The following is a 17776-nucleotide window of genomic DNA, read 5'->3' on the forward strand; positions in this document are numbered from 1 at the left end:
CCATACCTATGATTCTGTTTCAGTTCTGGTTGTTTGCTTTTTTTTTTGGTTTGTTTGTTTTGTTTGTTTCAGTTGTCGATACAGTTTTGTGTTGCTTTTTTAAAGTTCATAGTTTTGATTTTTTTCTTTTTGTTAAATAAATCCCTTTAACATTTTATGTAATAATGGTTTGGTAATGATGAACTCCTTTAGCTTTACCTTGTCTGGGGAGCACTTTATCGGCCCTTTCCTTCTAAATGATAGCTTTGCTATATAGGGTAATCTAAGTTGTAGGTCCTTGTTTTTCATCACTTTGAATACTTCTTGCTAGTTCCTTTTTGCCTGCAAAATTTCTTTTGAGAAATCAGCTGATAGTCTTATGGGACTCCTTTGTAGGTAACTGTCTGCCTTTCTCTTACTCCTTTTAAGATTCTCTCTTTATTTTTAAACTTTGGCACTTTAATTATGATGTGTCTTGGAGTGCTCCTTTTTGGGTCCAACTTGTTTGAGAATCTCTGTGTTTCCTGGAGTTCTATGTTTATTTCCTTCACCAAATTAGGGAAGTTTTCATTCATTATTTTCTCAAATTTAAGTTTTCAGTTTTTTGTTCTTCCTTTTCTACTTCTGGCATCCCTGTGATTCAGGTGTTGGCATGTTTGGAGATGTCCCAGTGTCTTCTTACACTGTTCTTGTTTTATTCTGAATTCTTGTTTCTTCTTTCTGTACTGGTTGAATGTTTCTTTTTTAATGTTCCAAATTGTTGACTTGAATCCCAGTTTCCTTCCCTTCACTGTTGGTTCTCTGTATATTTTTCTTTATTTCACTTAGCATAACCTTCATTTCTTTGTGTTGTTGCTCTACAAATGAGCTCTTTGAGCGTTCTGATCACCAGTGTTTTGAACTCTGCATCTGATAGATCGATTATCTCCATTCCATTTAGTTCTTTTTGGGGGTTTTGTTCTGTACTTTCATTTGGGCCATATTTCTTTGTTTTCTCAATTTGGCAGTCTCCCTGTGTTTGTTTCTGTGTATTAGAGCTGCTTTGACTCCTTATTAAAGGCACCTGTAAATTGTGTAGGGTGGAGTCTTGGGTAAGACTCCCCACCAGGGTGGGGCAACACATTTCATTGCTTTGTAGCTCTGTGCCTCTGTGTGAGGGGAGGGCATGGAGAGGTGACTGTGCTTCTGCCTGGCTTCTGGATGTTTGCCTGGCATTTCCCCCATTTCCAGTGTCTTCACCCACTTTCTGTGTATGACTGGAGCCCCGTTAGCCTTTGTCCTGGTGTTGAATCCCAAAGTGGGTGGGTTTATGTACTTTTTAAGACTATGCGGGCACTTTAAGTGGTGTTTCCTGAAAATCAGGCTGTTTTTTCTGCTGTTCTAAACCCCACGGGTTTTTACAGCCAGAAGTTATGTTAATTTATCTTCTGGTGCTAGAACCTAGGGCTATGCTGTTTGGCCTGGAGCTGGGAATGCTTGCTCCTGAAGTATTTCTTCTGATTTTTTAAAAAGATTTTATTTATTTTTACAGAGAGGGGAAGGGCGGGAGAAAGAGAGGGAGAGAAAAATCAATGTGTGGTTGCCTCTTGAGCAACCTCTACTGGGGATCTCGCCTGCAACCCAGGCATGTGCCCTAGACTGGGAATCGAACTGGTGACCCTTTGATTTGCAGGCTGGCCCTCAATCCACTGAGCCACAGCAACTAGGGCTCCCTTCTGAATTTTATCCACCACATGTGAATGTGGGATTGTCTGTGCCCATTCTGCTGCCACCTCCTCTCCACACCTCTCTGTGTCTCCGTGCCTCTCTATCTTGTCTCTGTGTCTCCACCCCTCCTACCCATCTTTATGAATGTGACTTCTTTAAATCCTTGGCAGTTGGACTTCCATATAGTTTGATTTTCTGACAGTTCTGAGTGTTACTTGTTTTGAGACTTAGTTGTAATTCTTTTTGTTGTTGCATGAGGAGGTGAAGCATATCTGTCTGTGCCTTCATCTTGACTTGGAGTTATTAAATATTTTATATACCTTTTTTTTGTGGCTCATACTCTTATTTGCTTCATCACTCTCATCCTACACCTGTGGCATCATGAGGAGTTCCAGTTGGATGAGGCAAGAAAAACTTAGTCCTTGTTTATAGTTAGTTCTACATCATATGCTGGTATCATCAATTTATTTTACCACCTTCTAGTAAAATTAAGAAAGCATCAGCATCAGCCCTGGCTGGTGTGGCTTAGTCGATTGAGTGCTGGATTATAAGCCAAAAGGTTGCCGGTTCAATTCCTGGTCAGGGCACATGCTTGGTTGTGGGCCTGGTCCCTTGGATGGGGTCTTGCAAGAGCCAACTGATGCAAGTTTCTCTCACACATTAGTGTTTCTTTTCCTTTCTTCTTCCCCACTTCTCCTCTCTCTAAAAATAAATAAATAATACCTAAAAATAATGTTTAAGAAAAGCAGCAGCATCAAAATATGCAGCATTGGTGTCAGCAGCTTGGAAGACAGTCGTGGAAATAATTGTGGGGACTTTTTAATAAAATATCCTTACCTGAAGATTTATTTATTGATTTCAGAGAGGAAGGAAAAGGTGAGTAAGGGAGAGAAGAGAGAGACTCATTGATGGGATATATTTGGCACATACCTGCAACCTAGGTATGTGCCTAACAGGGAATGGAACCCACATCCTTGTGGTATTCATTGTGATGCCCAACCAACTGAGCCACCTACCTAGGACTCATGATTAAATCTTTATTGGAATGACTTGATTGGTAGTCCCCACTGTGTTATTCAGGCCTTGACTCACCATTTCTATCTGATGCCTCAGAGACTCCATTAGGCCTGGAAGTGGCATCCATTTCTGCTATCATCCCCTTAACAATACTTAGTTATATGACCAAGCAGTTAGGGAAGCAGGGAAGTAAAGTGTAATTTTATGTTCTGGAGGAAGGGAGAATACATTTTAATGCAAAGCTAACAGTCTCTCCTCCTCTTGTGTAAGACAAAAGTGTGCAGTTTTCAGCAAGGACACTGAAAACAAGGAAACAGGTGAAACTCTAGAATACAACGGGTGACTGAAAATTGCCCAGTCTCACTTAAAATTGAACTGTCAAGTGTGGTAAACAATCTAAGAATAGGTGGTTGTTCCATAGCCTCATAAAGAGCATCTACAAAAAACCTTACAGTTGATGTTTTAATGATAAAAGATTGAACGTATTCCCTTGTTCAGTGTATCTGCACATTGAACAGGTGGTTAATGTAAGGAGCAACTACTTCTGTTCAGCATTGTACTGAAGTTTCTAGCCTGTGCAATAGAGCAAGATAAAGAAACAAGGCATTACAGATTAGAAAGAAAGAAGTAAAATTGTCTTTATTTACAAACAGCATAACTTTTTAGGGAAGACGGCTATATTTGATTTAGCTATTGATTGTCTTTGTATATTATCCAAAGGAATCTTACAGAAAAGCAACTATAGTTAGTGAGTTTAGCAGTGCTGTAGAATTGAGGGGCCAGTGTTCAAAAGTCAATTGTATTTCTATATGCTTAGAATGAATAATTGGCAGTTGAAATGATAGAAACAATCCCCTTATGAGACAATGAAAAAGTATGAAATACACAGGTATAAATTTAATGAAGCATCTGCAACAAGCATGTGAAATTTAAAAGCTTTGCTAAGGAAATTTAAAAGAGACCTGAATAATGGGAGAGAGTTGTTGTGTTCATGGATTGGAAGAGTTAACATTGTTAGGATGCAAGTTTTCCCTAAGTTGATGATACATAAATTTAATACAGTCTCAGTCAAAATTTCATCAAGCTTTTTTGTGGAAATTAACAAGCTGATTCTAAAATTTATATGAAAGTTCAAAAGTCTTTGAATATCCAAAACAATCTTGAAAAAGAAAAAAACATTTGGGGAACTTGTAGTACCTGACTTAAAAACTTACAAAAGCTATAGTAGTTAATACAGCATAGTACTAGATGGGGCTCAAGAGATATATCAATAGCTTTGATAAGTGTGGCTCAGTGAGTTGGGTGCCATCCTATGAACTGAAGTGTCACTGGCTAGATTCTGGGCAGGGCACACGCCCGGATGGCAGGCCAGGTCCCCTAGTTGGGGTTGTGCTAGAGGTGAACTGATCAGTGCTTTTCGCCTTCCCTTCCCCCCCTTTCTCTCCCTCCCTTCCCCTCTTTCTAAAAATAAAATAAAACTTAAAAAATAGTAAAAAAAGGGGGGCTATATCAATAGAACCCAGAGGTGTCTAGAAGTAGCCCCACACTGATGCAATCAATTGATTGTTGAGTAAAGTTTCAAGATAATTCATTGAAGAAAAGAAGACAAATGATGGTATAATAATTGTATATCTATATGCAATGAAAGAATTTGACTGTTATCCTAACTCATACCATGTGTGATAAATTAATATGAAATACACCATCAATGTAAATGCAAGAGCAAAAGTTATAAAACTTCTAGAAGAAAACATGGGAGAAAAATTTTAGTGGCCTTGATTACTAAGTTTGGCAAATATTTTTTTAAATTAGGCATAAAAATCATTAAATATAAAATAAAAATTTATAGATTAGACTTTATAGAACAACATTTTATTTTCAAAGACTTTGAAAATCATGAAATGACGAGCTACAGACTATGAAATATTTACAATTCTATCTGACAAGAGACTTGTATAAGGAACTCAGTAAGAAGGCAAACAGCTTAGTTAAAAAAATGGGTAGAAGATTTGAACACTTTACCAAAGAATTGGATGGTACATAAGTCCTTTAAAAGAGGCTCAACATCATGATTTGATGGGGAAATGGAAATGAAAACCACAATGAGATATCACTGTGTACTTACTAGAGTGGTTAAAAGTAAAACGACTGACTGTACCAGGTGTTGCCAAGGATGTGGAGAAAGTAGAATTTGCCTACATTGCTGGTGGGAATGCCACATGGTACCACTTCTTTGGAAGATAGTTTGGCAGTTTCTTACATGTTAAACATACAGTACTTAACGTGAATGTAGCAGTTCCACTCCAAGATACTTACCTAGGTATTGCCCAAGAGAATTGAAAACATATTCCTACACAGACTTAGACTAAAATGTTCATAGCAACATTATTCATGGTAGTCCCAAATTGGAAGCAACCCAAATGTTTATTAGCTAGTAAGTGGATAAACAAATTGTGGTAAAACCATACAATGGAATACCACTTAGCAATAAGGATGAATTTCAAGAGCAGTATGCTAAGTGAAAGAAGCCAGACACAGAAGACTGTATACTTTTGATTCAATTTATAGGAAACTCTAGAAAAGGCAAAACTGTAGTGCAGAAAGATAATCAGTGATTTTCCAGGGTCAAGAGAATGGGAGGGAGTTGACTGTAAAGGATATGAGGTAAAAGTTCTTTATCATGATTTTGCTGGTGGTTACACTACTGTATACATTTGTTAAAGCACATTGAGTTGCGTACTTAAATTTTCTTTGTAAGTGTTAAGTATAGATTTTTCTTTAAATATATCTTCTACTTGAGTAGTACATGTGGATGAAGTTATTTTCTCCCAAGTAATTGATACTTCATACATTTTTAAAATACCTTTAAGTAATAAATATGTATGCATTTACTATAGGTATGATTTTATTTGCAAATAATGTGTAAATATTCTACCCATAATTTTAATTTTGCAAAACAGTTAGCTTTTTAAAAGAAAAGCACATCGTAGATTTTAAAAAGCTTTGTATTCCTCTGCCTCTAAATTATTGTTGAGCTTGTTCTACTAGGAGTCTCATGTTAGAGTTTTCTCAAAAGTAGGAATTCTAGAGCAGAGTGCCAATTCAGAAACAAGCCATTCAGCTCTCACCCCCAATGTCCGTTGCCTATCCAAACAGTTAAACTAGGTCAAAAATAGTTCAGTAGAATTGGGCTTCAATATATGAGGCCATTATCTTCTTCTAAGATATAAATAAACTAAAACCTGAAATACTGAAATCAAAACAAAAGATATTAGTACTTGAGGCTAATTATTATACAGGTTGTTAGTTCCTTGTTGTATCCTTCTTTCTATAATGGTAATAAAGGGGATATTTTTACTGCAAAGAAAATTTTGTATATCACTAGCCATAAATTTTTGCCATTAGTTATCATAGAAATGCTGCCTAGTGTTATCATCCATGTGGCATAATGATTTTATGTCCACAGTTTGCTTCTGTATTTACAGAATTTTCATGATTTACCTAAGTACATCTATTAGTGAAGGTTTAACTTCATTAATGCACTAGTTGGTAAGATACCACCCACCATTTGTAATATCGATGTTTTGCAGATAGCAATATAGAAGAGATATATTTTTAGTCACCTTTCCACTTGAATCACCATATGTGAAAAATAAATCAGTAACTTAGACGTTCTAAGTCTCTAAAGCAGATTTTCCAGTGCACTCATAGAAATGGGTAGACAGTAAGATCGTCAGAAACAACTTACATGTCCATATCCTCTTGTAATTTCTGTACTATTTTTGCCTTCCAGCTGCTTTCCTTTGCATGCAAAAATGGCCTGGATGAGATAAATGTTTTGCTTGACTTTGATGTCCTGAGCTTTCTGTAGTTCTTTATTTTTCTCCGACTTGTTCATTATAAATTTATAGTGTGATGTTTCTGTTTGATCTCTTTGACTCTTCATTGCGTCAACTCATCAACTGTTTCATTCCTCAGTTCTCACTGGTATTTGACAAGTTCATTTCTGCGTTTTTCAAGATGAATCATCCAGTGTTAGCTGCTTTACAGAATGCTTTATTCCATGTGACCTTGCGAAGATTGTGTTTCTTTGTAAAGTTTTTATGACACTTGGATTTACAAAACTGGAACACCTTACAGTCATGGACAAACATGCAATGGCTGGGGTAAATGGGCCCCAAACACTTCATGATACACATTTTGAACTCACATGGAAACCCCATCACCCACCCAAACACACCAATTTTGAAAGGAAGCCATACTTAAATTTGTTGTATTTTATATATCTCATACTTTAATAAAGCTGCCCTCTCTCTTACTGAAATGAGGTGGTCCTTAGCCTCCTCCAAAACTGGCCAATGACTTTTAGTTTTTATTTTTTAATATTGTTACAGATTATGTATAATTCAATTATAATTATCCTCATTGATGTTTGCATTGTCCCATCTTTGGCCTATTTAGCAGCTTATTGCAGTTGATTACTGAGTCCTTTTGACCTGACTCTAGAGTAGCCTTGTTCCTTCCACATTCTTTGTGATATACATGTTCCAAGTGTATCTTGTACATCTTTTGTCCTAGACTTGTGGCCGAATTCATTACTTTGGACAGTAATATGAGACATTACAATTTGAATAATAAGGGGTGCTGCATAGCTGCTAGGCAGTCATTGTTTTTAGATCTTTTATTTTCTCTTTCCCTCTCCAGCTTTACTAAGGTATAATTGACAAAACTGTAAGATATTTAAAGTCTACATCGTGATAATTTGATGTAAGCATACATTGTAAAAGAATTTTTCCCATTTAGTTAACATATTCGTCACCTCACATATTTATCTTTCCTTTTTTGGTGAGAACATTTAAGTTTTACTCTCTCAGCAAATTTCAGTTATATAATACAATGTTATCAACTATAGTCACCACGTTTTGTACATTTAGGCCTTTTCGTTGGACAGAACTAGTATATTGATTATGGTATGAAAAAATACAAATTGAGTTCAAACTGATGTTTTCTGCTTAAATCCAGAATTACATTTTTTATTAACTTTCTCTTACATCAGAATTTCTTTTGAACCATGCCAAAAATCTTAGTTCTCAATGACAAAACATAATGAATGACTTCCTTTATCCCACACTACACAAACAATAGTCTCGGAATAAAAATTCCAAAACTACCATCAGGAGTACAGTGATTGAGAACAGTTTCAGTTTTTTTTTTCTATCTTTCAGTTATTTTTGTCCTAAGGATTAAATCCCATTATGAGTGTATAATCAAATTCCTGTGCTTTGAAGTCGCTTTTAGAATGTTTCCTCTCTGGTTAAGCCACTAATTAGATGCATAGTTAGGCTTGTTGATTAATTTTATATTTAATTCTGGGGAATTACCTTTTAAAATTTTATTTTGTTTCATAATTGTATAAGTTATTTACACAGTTCCTAAAACAAATCTACTAAACAAGTAATGCTTAAAGAATTTTATCCATGTTCCTTCCAACTTATGCGCTCACCCTTATATAATTAAAAATAAAAGTAATGGTTTATTCTTTTTTCTTGAAGAATATAAGCATATATTTTTCTATCTTTTCCCCTTTCCAGTTAGTTAAATAGTTAGGATTCTGTAAACATCTTTTTTCATCTTGTTTTTTCACCTTAGCAATGTTCTACAGATCATGATATAGTGGTAATAATGACATTTCTCAACATTATTTAGTACAGTAGTCCCCCTTATCCATGGGGGATAATGCTTCAAACCCCCAGTGGATACCTGAAACTGGGGATAGTACTGAACCATATAAGTACTATATTTTTTTCTGTACTACATTTATATCTATGATAAAGTTTATAAATTAGTTATAGTAAGATGCTAATAATAACTAATAAAATAGAACAATTTAACAATATAGTATAATAAAAGTTATGTCAATATGATCTCTGTTCATATCTCCCACCCACAAATTTAATGCCTTTTCCATATTTTTAAATTTTATTTTATTATATTTATTTTTTAAAATATATTTTATTGATTATACCATTACAGTTGTTCTATTCGCCCCTTCATTCCCCTCCACCGGCACACTCCCTTTGCCACCATTCTCCCCCCCCTTAGTTTATAACCACGTGTCTCAAGTTCTTTAGATTCTATATTTCCCCCACTATTCTTGCCCTCCCCCTATCTATTTTCTACCTACTGTCTATGCTATTTTCTGTACCTTCTCCCCCCTTCTCCTCCTCCCACTCCCCTGTTGCTAACCCTCCATGTGTTCTTCATTTCTATGGTTCCACTCCTGATCTAGCTGTCCTCTTGGTTTGCTTTTGTTTTAGGTGTGGTTGTTAATAACTGTGAGTTTGCTGTCCTTTCACTGTTCATATTTTTCATCTTCTTTTTCTTATATAAGTCCCTTTAGCATTTCATATAATAAGGGCTTGGTGATGATGAACTCCTTGAACTTGACCTTATCTGAGAAGCACTTTATCTGTCCTTCCATTCTAAATGAAAGTTTTGCTGGATAAAGCAATCTTGGCTGTAGGTCTTTGGATTTCATGACTTGGAATACTTCTTTCCAGCCCCTTCTTGCCTGTAAGGTCTCTTTTGAGAAATCCGCTGACAGTCTGATGGGTACTCCTTTGTAGGTGACTGTCCCCTTATCTCTTGCTGCTTCTAGGATTCTCTCCTTCATTTTAGTCTTGGCTAATGTAATTATGATGTGCCTTGGTGTGTTCCTTCTTGGGTCCAACTTCTTTGGGACTCTCTGAGCTTCCTGGACTTCCTGGAAGTCTATTTCCTTTGCCAGACTGGGGAAGTTCTCCTTTATTATTTGTTCAAATAAGTTTTCCACTCATGGCTGTTTCTTTCCCCCTTCTGGTATCCCTATAATCTGGATGTTGGAACGTTTAAAGATGTCCTGGAGGTTCCTAAGCTTCTCCTCATTTTTTTGAATTCTCATTTCTTCATTCCTTTCTGGTTGAATGTTTTGTTCTTCCTTCTGGTCCATTCCATTGATTTGAGTCCCAGTTTCCTTTCCATCTCTATTGGTTTCCTGTGCATTTCCCTTCATTTCAATTAGTTTAGCCTTCATATGTTCCTCTAATTTGTGACTATAATCAACCAGTTCTGTGAGCATCCTGATGACCAGTGTTTTGAACTGTGCATCTGATAGGTTGGCTATCTCTTGGTTGCTTAGAGTTATTGGCTCTGGGGCTTTGAGTTTTTCTTGAGCCATCTTTTGGACTGTTCGTGCCTGTTCCATAGCAGGATCGGAGCCCTAGGTGTTCACTGGAGCAGGGCAACTCAGTCACAGGGTTGTGATGCTGTATGTGGGGGCGGGGTCAAAGAGGAGCAATGGCATCCTGTCTGCCGCCTCCTGCCTCAGCCCCCATAGGTGACTGGTGCCGCAGGTGCCACCGTTACCTGGGCCCGCGCATTTCGTCCCACTGCATGCGAGTGCGCCACCACCCTTAGCCCTTAGCCCTTCACTGGGTTCGCCCCCTGGGGCCTGCGTGGTCCGTCTCACTGTGCCCGAATGTGCGACCACGGTCAGTCTGCCCCACATCCTGACTGGGTCCGGGCTACTTGTATGCCTAGGTCTGGGGATCTTTTCTGCCCAACCCTGTTCTGCTGCTTGCTCCGCCCCTCTTACCATCCCAGTTGAACAGTTCGTTGTTGTCTTACTTCCGTATAATTCAATTTTCTGTTTTTTGGCTGTGTCTTTGTTCTCCAAACCTTTGTTGTATTCAAACTTGGTTGTGGGAGAAGGCACAGTGTTTCCACCTATGCTCCATCTTGGCGGAAGTCATGCCTTTTCCATCTTAATTAGGTACTTACCGTTTACTATGGCCATGAATTTTGCAGTTTGAGGTGCTATAGCAAAACATGAATTTCTTTATTCTTGTTCACAATTTCATGGATAGAAAAAATCATTCTTACCATAGATCTTAGTAGCCTTAGCATAGAAATTTTTTTTACTAGGTCAAGAACTTTCTACCTTTTCACTTAAAGGAAGCATTTTTGGCTTCTCTTTGGCATATCTGAATTGCCAGCATCACCATTGTGCTCTGGGTCCATTAGTAAGTAAAATAAGGGTTACTTGAACATAAGCACTGCTTGTAAACTGTTAGATCTCTATTCCATTTTTCTCCCCATTGATTCTTGGCCTTTCTTCATTTTTGTTTTATTTTTTAAAACAAATCTTTTCTTATTTTTTAAAGATTTATTTATCTTTAGAGGGGAAGGGAAGGAGAGAGGGAGAGAAATATCAATGTATGGCTGCCTTTCATATGTCCCCCACTGGGAACTGGCCTGTAACCCAGGCATGTGCCCTGACTGGGAATTGAACTGCAGTCCTTTGGTTTGCACGCCAGCGCTGAATTCACTGAACTACACCAGCCAGTGCTAACTTTTAGATTATTAATGATATTTTCCCTCTGTGGTATAAGTTGCTGCCCATCCAATCCCCATAGTTTATCATTTGTCTTTGAACTTCACTTGGAGCTTTGCCTTGAACTTTGTTCACCACAATACTCTGAGTTAGGTATAGTTTTTGGGAAGAATGGATGAGTAGAGGATTGGGTTGTGAGATTGACAGTAGTTTTTGTGGAGATGAGACTCTTGATCATAATGGATAACAGGAAGGCAGGATTTCTGATGGTGACTAATGTAAACAGGAATATAAGGTAGAATGAATTTAGTCTGTATCATTGTTAGTGGGTGTTAGGATTTTTTGTTAACATTAGATAAGTAGAACCTTGGGATGTAATCAGATGGTGAGTTAAAGTTCAACAAAACACTGAAAGGGAAGCGAAATAGAGAAGTTTTAGTACTTAGAGGCTACTAGGGAGGTTAGTGCAGAGTATGCACAGAGTGTCAGCAGCAGGACCTGGGGTAAATGCCTTCAGTTAGGGTCTGTGAGTAGAGTGCTTTGGGGTTCCTGGGCTAAGGCTGGATTGGTCAGTTCAAACCAAAGAGAGCAGGTTTTTGATAATCTCCAATGGTGATGGGGTCTTATCTAAGGCGAACTAAAGGGGAAGAGCTGGGAGGCAGAAGAGACTATTTATCACAAAGGGCCTTGAGGGGAGAGTCATATCAAGAACGTGTTTATTGCACTAGTTTGAAGCTTCAAGATGGTGTTGAATGAGTAGTGAAAGTGGACATTTTTGTCTAGATACCATTTTAGTGGAAAGCATTCAGTCTTTAACTCTTGAGAGCTGTTATCTTGGCTGTGTGCTTGCTGGAGGAGCTAGTGTCAGTTCAAGAGCCCTGCAGGCCCATTAGATACAGAAAGTAGATGCCAGGGCAGCAATATTATGAACTCGTTAGGCTAAAATCTCAACAGTGGGTTTGCAGCTTGGGCTACCATCAGGTCCTAAAGATGTAATGCAGGAAATTGATGATTATGGGGCTTTAAGCAACGTGGCACCAAGTATTACAGTGCGCCTCTGATGTCAGTTGCTTGGTGGCTTCTTTAGTGGAACTCAGTGGATGGGCTACTCAGGAGGAAGTAGTTCACATCTGGCTGATAGGGATTTCTGCCATAGCTTTGCAGGTGTCCTGAGACTGTCAGATTGGTCTGATAAGTTTTTTGATTGAGTTTGTTTTTTCTATAGAATATGTGTTTAATTAATGTTAACTTAATTAAGTATTGGTTGTTTTTCTTATTTCAGGCTACAGACAAGAGAAAAGCTTTAGAAGAGACCAAAGCCTATACAACCCAGTCCCTAGCTAGTGTTGCTTATCAAATAAATGCATTGGCCAACAATGTACTCCAGTTGCTGGACATCCAAGCCTCTCAGCTTCGGAGAATGGAATCTTCCATCAATCACATCTCCCAGGTAACAGCTTGTAAACAGCTTTAAATTCACATTTAAGCAACTGGCAGCATTTGTCAAAGGAGTAGGTAGCCTGGATATATGGATTCCTTATTCATGTTCTTACTGATTGACTATAGTTGTTACCACTTTCAGCTTTAGCTTTGAGTTCAGTATAAGCCTACATTTTAACCATTTTTAAGTGTATAGGCCAGTGGTATTAATTATAGTCATGTTGTTGTGCAGCCATCACCACTTACTCTGTTCCTCCTTTAAGACTTGCTTGAAGTAAAATAAATTGCATACTTAATTGTATGCGTATAGTTTTATAAAATTTGATACATACATTATCTATGAGATCACCAGTACCTTCCAGATGATAAACATCTCCCAAGATTTCCTCATACTCTTGCCCTGGAACCTGCAAACCAGAGGGTCACCGGTTTGATTCCCAGTCAGGATACATGCCTGGATTGTGGACCAGGTCTTTGGTTCGGGGTGCAGAGGCAATCAATCGATCAAATTAATTGATGTTTCTGTCTCACATAGGTATTTCTCCCTTTCTCTTTCTCCCTCCCTTTCCCTCTCTCTAAAAATAAATAAAATCTTTAAAAAATAAAAACAAAAAATAAAAAATAAGGATTTTATTTATTTACTTTTAGAGAGGGAGAGGAACATCATTGTGTGGTTGCCTCTCACACGCCCCAACCTGTGACTCAGCCTACAACCCAGGCCTGTGCCCTGACTGGGAATTGAATCCACAGATCTTTGGTTTGCAGGTTGGCAATCAATCCACTGAGCCATACCAGCCAGGGCTAAATAAAACCTTAAAAAAATTTTTTTTGTACACTCCTCTGTTACCTCTCTTTTCCATTCCCTGTTCTCAGGCTTTCTGTCACTATGGAATAGTTTACATTTTCCAAAATCTTATATCAATGGTATATATTATTTTTTTGTCTGGCTACTTTTTTTTCTTTTTTTTAAAAACATGATTGGGCAGGGTTTTTTTGAGAAATGCAAAGATAGATTTTTCTAATAGTGAACAGCCAGTGTAATTCACTTAGTCACATTGTTATCATTTTTTGTTCTGGCTACTTTCAATCAGCATAGTTATTTTGAGATTTATCCATGTGGTATGTAAAAATGGCTCACTCCTTTTTATTGCCGAAAAGTGTTCTGTTCCACATTTTTGTTTATCCACAGGTTGATGGACATCTGGATTGTTTTCAGGGTTTGTCTATTATAAATGAAACTGTGAACATTTGTGTAAAGGTGTTTATATGGTCATTTGCTTTTATTTCTCTTGTGTAAATTAAGTACCGCTGAATGGAATGGCTGTAGATGTCTGTTTAACATTATAACCAAATTTATAGCCAAATTGTTTTCCAAAATGATTATATGATTTTACTTTCCCACCTGCAATAATGAGAGTTTTAGTTGCTTCACATTCTCACCAGCACTTGCAGTGGTCAGTTTTAATTTTAGCCATTTTAATAGGTGTGTAGTAGTGTCTTACTGTGGTTTTAATCTCCCTTTCCTACTGATTAATGATGTTGAACATCTTTTCATGTGGTTTCACTTTAGATTTCAGTATTTAAGCCTTGCATATCTTTGACAGATTTATCCCAAAGTATATGCATTTTTCAACGTCTTTCTACTCCTTTATTCATGTTCCCAGACAAACACATGTAGGATTTATTTCGTATAAAAACAGAATCATATATTTTAATTTACAATTTGATTTTTCCATGGAAAAGTACACATGTGCATCCCATCAGAACAAGACATAGCTCATACACATACTTTTATTTATTTATTTGTCATTCAGTTACAGTTGTCCCAGTTTTTCCCCCTGTTGCTGTCCCCTGTCCCCCACTCCCAAAGAGATTCCCAACCCACTGTCCTTATCCATGGGTCCTTTGTGCATGTTCCTTGACTTGACCCTTCCCCTCCTTTCCCCCATTATTCTCCTGTTCCCACCCTTCTGGTCACTCTCAGTTTGTTCTTTATTTCTGTTTCTCTTCCTTTTTTGCTCATTTTTTGTTTTGTTGATTAGGTTCCACATACAGGTGAGATCACATGTTATTTGTCTTTCACTGCCTGGCTTATTTTCACTTAGCATAATACTCTCCAGTTCCATCCATGCTGTCATGAAGGGTAGGAGTTCCTTCTTTTTTTTTTTTCCCTGCTGCATAGTATGCCATTGTGCAAATGTATCATAGTTTTTTGATCCACCCATTCACTGATGGGCACTTAGGGTGTTTCTAGCACTTGGCTATTGTAAGTGTATGCATTTTTTATATTATTTTTATAATCTCAACTTGATTATTGCTTGCTTATATGTACAGAAATACAACTGATATTGATATACTTTGTGTCCTTGTTAAAGTCATTAATGGTTGTAGTTACTGTGTAGACTCATTGGATTTTATATTGTACATAGAAGATCATGTTTATAAAAAAAGTTTCACTTCTTTCCCATTCTATTTTTCTCCCATTTTCTTTTTATTTTTGCCTTGCTGAGCTAGTTTGAAGCTTTAAGACAATGTTGAATGTGAGTAGTGAAAGTGGACATCTTTGTTTTGTTCCTGTTGTAGTGGAAAGCATTTAGTCTTTTACTATGATTATAGTCTATAGGTTTTTCAGAAATATGCTTTAGGCAGAAGTTGCTTTCTAGTGCTAGTTTGTTGAGAGTTTTTATCAGATATGGGTAATGGGTTTTGTCAAATACTTTTTGTGTCTGTTGAAATAATCATGTATATATTTTTTGGTCTGTTAATATGGTGAATTACATTTTTTTTAAATGTTGAACTGGCTTTGCTTTTCTGGGGCAAACTCTACTTGATGGTGATGTGTTATCCACTTCATAGATAGCTAGTCTTACTTTGCTAAAGTTTTGTTAATAACTTTTTCTTCTTTGCTCCAGAGGGTTACTGGTGTATTGTTTTCTTGTAATGTCTGGTTTTGGTGTCAGTGTAAATCTGGTCTTATAGAATATATTGGACAGTATTTCCTCATCTTCAATTTTGTGGAAAAGTGTGTGTGGAATTGGTATTTTTTCTTTAAATGTTTGATGGAATTCACCAGTGAAGCCATCTGGAGCTAGAGTTTTCTTGGTAGGGAGGTTTTTAACTATATATTTAATTACTTTTGTAGATACAGAGCTATCCATTTATCTGTTTCATATTGAGTGAGCTGTGTGTTTTTCCAAGATTATTTGGCCATTTCACTGAAATTCTTTTTATTTACATAAAGCTGTTAATAACATTCTCTTACTATTTTAATAACTATAGAAGCTGTAGTGATATCACATGACTAATTTTTGATCTTGGTAATTGATGTCTTCTCTCTTTTTAACTGACCAGTATGGCTAGTTTGTCTAAAAAAAATCTCAGCTTCTGGTTTCATTAATCTTCTGTGTTGTTTTCTGTTTTATATTGTGTTGATTTTCATTCTGGTCTTAATTATTTCCTTTCGTTTTCTTATTTCAGGATTCATTTACTCTTTTAAAAAAAATACTTGTTTATTTTTAGACAGGGGAAGGGAAGGAGAAAGAGTGGGATCATCAATGTGCGGTTGCCTCTCATGTGTCTCTTACTGGGGACCTGGCCTGCAACCCAGGCATGTGCCCTCACTGGGAATCAAACCGGCGACCCTTTGCTTCACAGGCTCATGCTCAATCCACTGAGCTAACACCAGCCAGGGTGGGATTAATTTACTCTTATTTTATACTTTCTTATAGTAAAAACTGAAGGCATTGAAAGTCTCTATCTTTTCTTTCTCTCTCTTTTTTTAATCCTCATCCAAGGACATGTTTTCATTACTTTTTTTTTTTTTCAATAGAGAGAGGAAGGGAGAGAGAGAAACATCGATGCAGGAGAGATGCATCGATTGATTGCCTCCCGTATACACCTGGACTGAGGATCCCACATGCTTGACCCTGGGGAACATATGTGCCTGGGATGGGGGATCGAACCCATACCCTAGGTATGTGCCCTGACTGGGAATTGAACCTGCAACCTTTTGGTTATGGGATGATGCTCCAACCAACTGAGCCACACCGGCCAGGGCATTTTGTCTTTTCTAATATAGGGGTTTTAGCTTTGTAAATTTCCCCTCAAGTGTGTTATCTGTAACTCGTAAATTCAGATACGTCATGCTTTCATTTTTATTCAGTGCAAAGAAATTTCTAATTCTACCATTTGGTTCTTCTTTGAAGCTTGGGTTATTTGAAAATGAGTTATTTAGTTTCCAAGTATTACAAGATTTGAAGGATCTTTCTGCTGTTGATTTCAAATTAATTGCGAAATAGACAGAAAATATTCTTTATATGATTTTGGTCTCATCAGATTTATTAAGAATTGTTCTATGATCCAGAATATAGTCTGTCTTGGTAAGTGTTTCATGTGCACTTGGGAAGAATATAGTGTTTTTCAGTTGTGTGGAATATTCTGTAAATCTCTAGGTCACTTTAGTTGATAATACTGTTCAGTTCTGTATCCTTTCTATCTACTTACTTATTAATTATTAAGGAAGGTATATTGTAATCTCTAACTATAATTTTGAATTGTTTTTGAATTTTATCATTTTTTAATTTTATATATTTTACAACTGTGTTATTTGGTACCTAAATACTGAGGTTTGTAATGTTCTATTGATAAATAATTGACTCCTTTATCATTATGAAGACTTTTTTGTCATGGGTAAACCTAGGTTTAACGAACTAGGCAGAACTAGTTATTATAGGGACTAGGGAGGTAGAGTAAATTCCTTGGAAATGCTAATTGAATCAGTGCTCTGGGTTCTTAAACCTTTTTGTTCTCAGGCTCCCTTAACATATTAAATCATTGAGGATCTAAAAGGGCTTTGATTTACTTGGGGAGTTCTTTCAGTACTTATCATAGCAGAAATTAAAGCTGATAAGTTAAAATATTTATGTTAACTCATTTAACAGTAATACACTTATGACATGTTAATACAAATAATATTTTAATGAAAAATAACTGTTATCCAAAATTTAAAAAGATCTGTGATTACAGTGGCATTTTAAAGAAATTAGTCCTTTCCTTGATATTTTATTGATTTTAGAGAGAGAGGAAGGGGCATGAGAGAGAGAGAGATAGAGAGAAACATCAGTCGGTTGTCTCCTCTGTGCTCCCTGACTAGGAATTGAACCTACAACCTGGGTGTGTGCCCTGACCAGGAATTGAACCCGCAACATTTTTGTGAGTGGGATGATGCTCCTACTAACTGAGCCACCCAGTTAGGGCAAGAAT

At 36.9% G+C, this 17776-nt stretch overlaps 1 protein-coding gene and 1 pseudogene across 10 annotated transcripts in view; one reads left to right on the forward strand and one right to left on the reverse strand.

The window, feature by feature from the left end:
* ABI1 (abl interactor 1) overlaps positions 1-17776 on the forward strand; it is a 135428-nt gene that overhangs the window by 38953 nt on the left and 78699 nt on the right. For all 10 annotated transcript variants that reach the window (XM_037037223.1, XM_037037226.1, XM_037037225.1 and 7 more), the window contains exon 2: positions 12357-12524. In XM_037037223.1, the coding sequence (XP_036893118.1) occupies positions 12357-12524 (168 nt within the window). The remainder of the gene's footprint in view (positions 1-12356; positions 12525-17776) is intronic.
* On the reverse strand, positions 6375-6893 carry LOC118980430 (probable ribosome biogenesis protein RLP24; annotated as a pseudogene).

This window comes from Sturnira hondurensis, unplaced genomic scaffold (assembly GCF_014824575.4).
Source record: "Sturnira hondurensis isolate 20B ecotype Veracruz unplaced genomic scaffold, ASM1482457v3 Scaffold0022910, whole genome shotgun sequence".
Lineage (NCBI taxonomy): Eukaryota > Metazoa > Chordata > Mammalia > Chiroptera > Phyllostomidae > Sturnira > Sturnira hondurensis.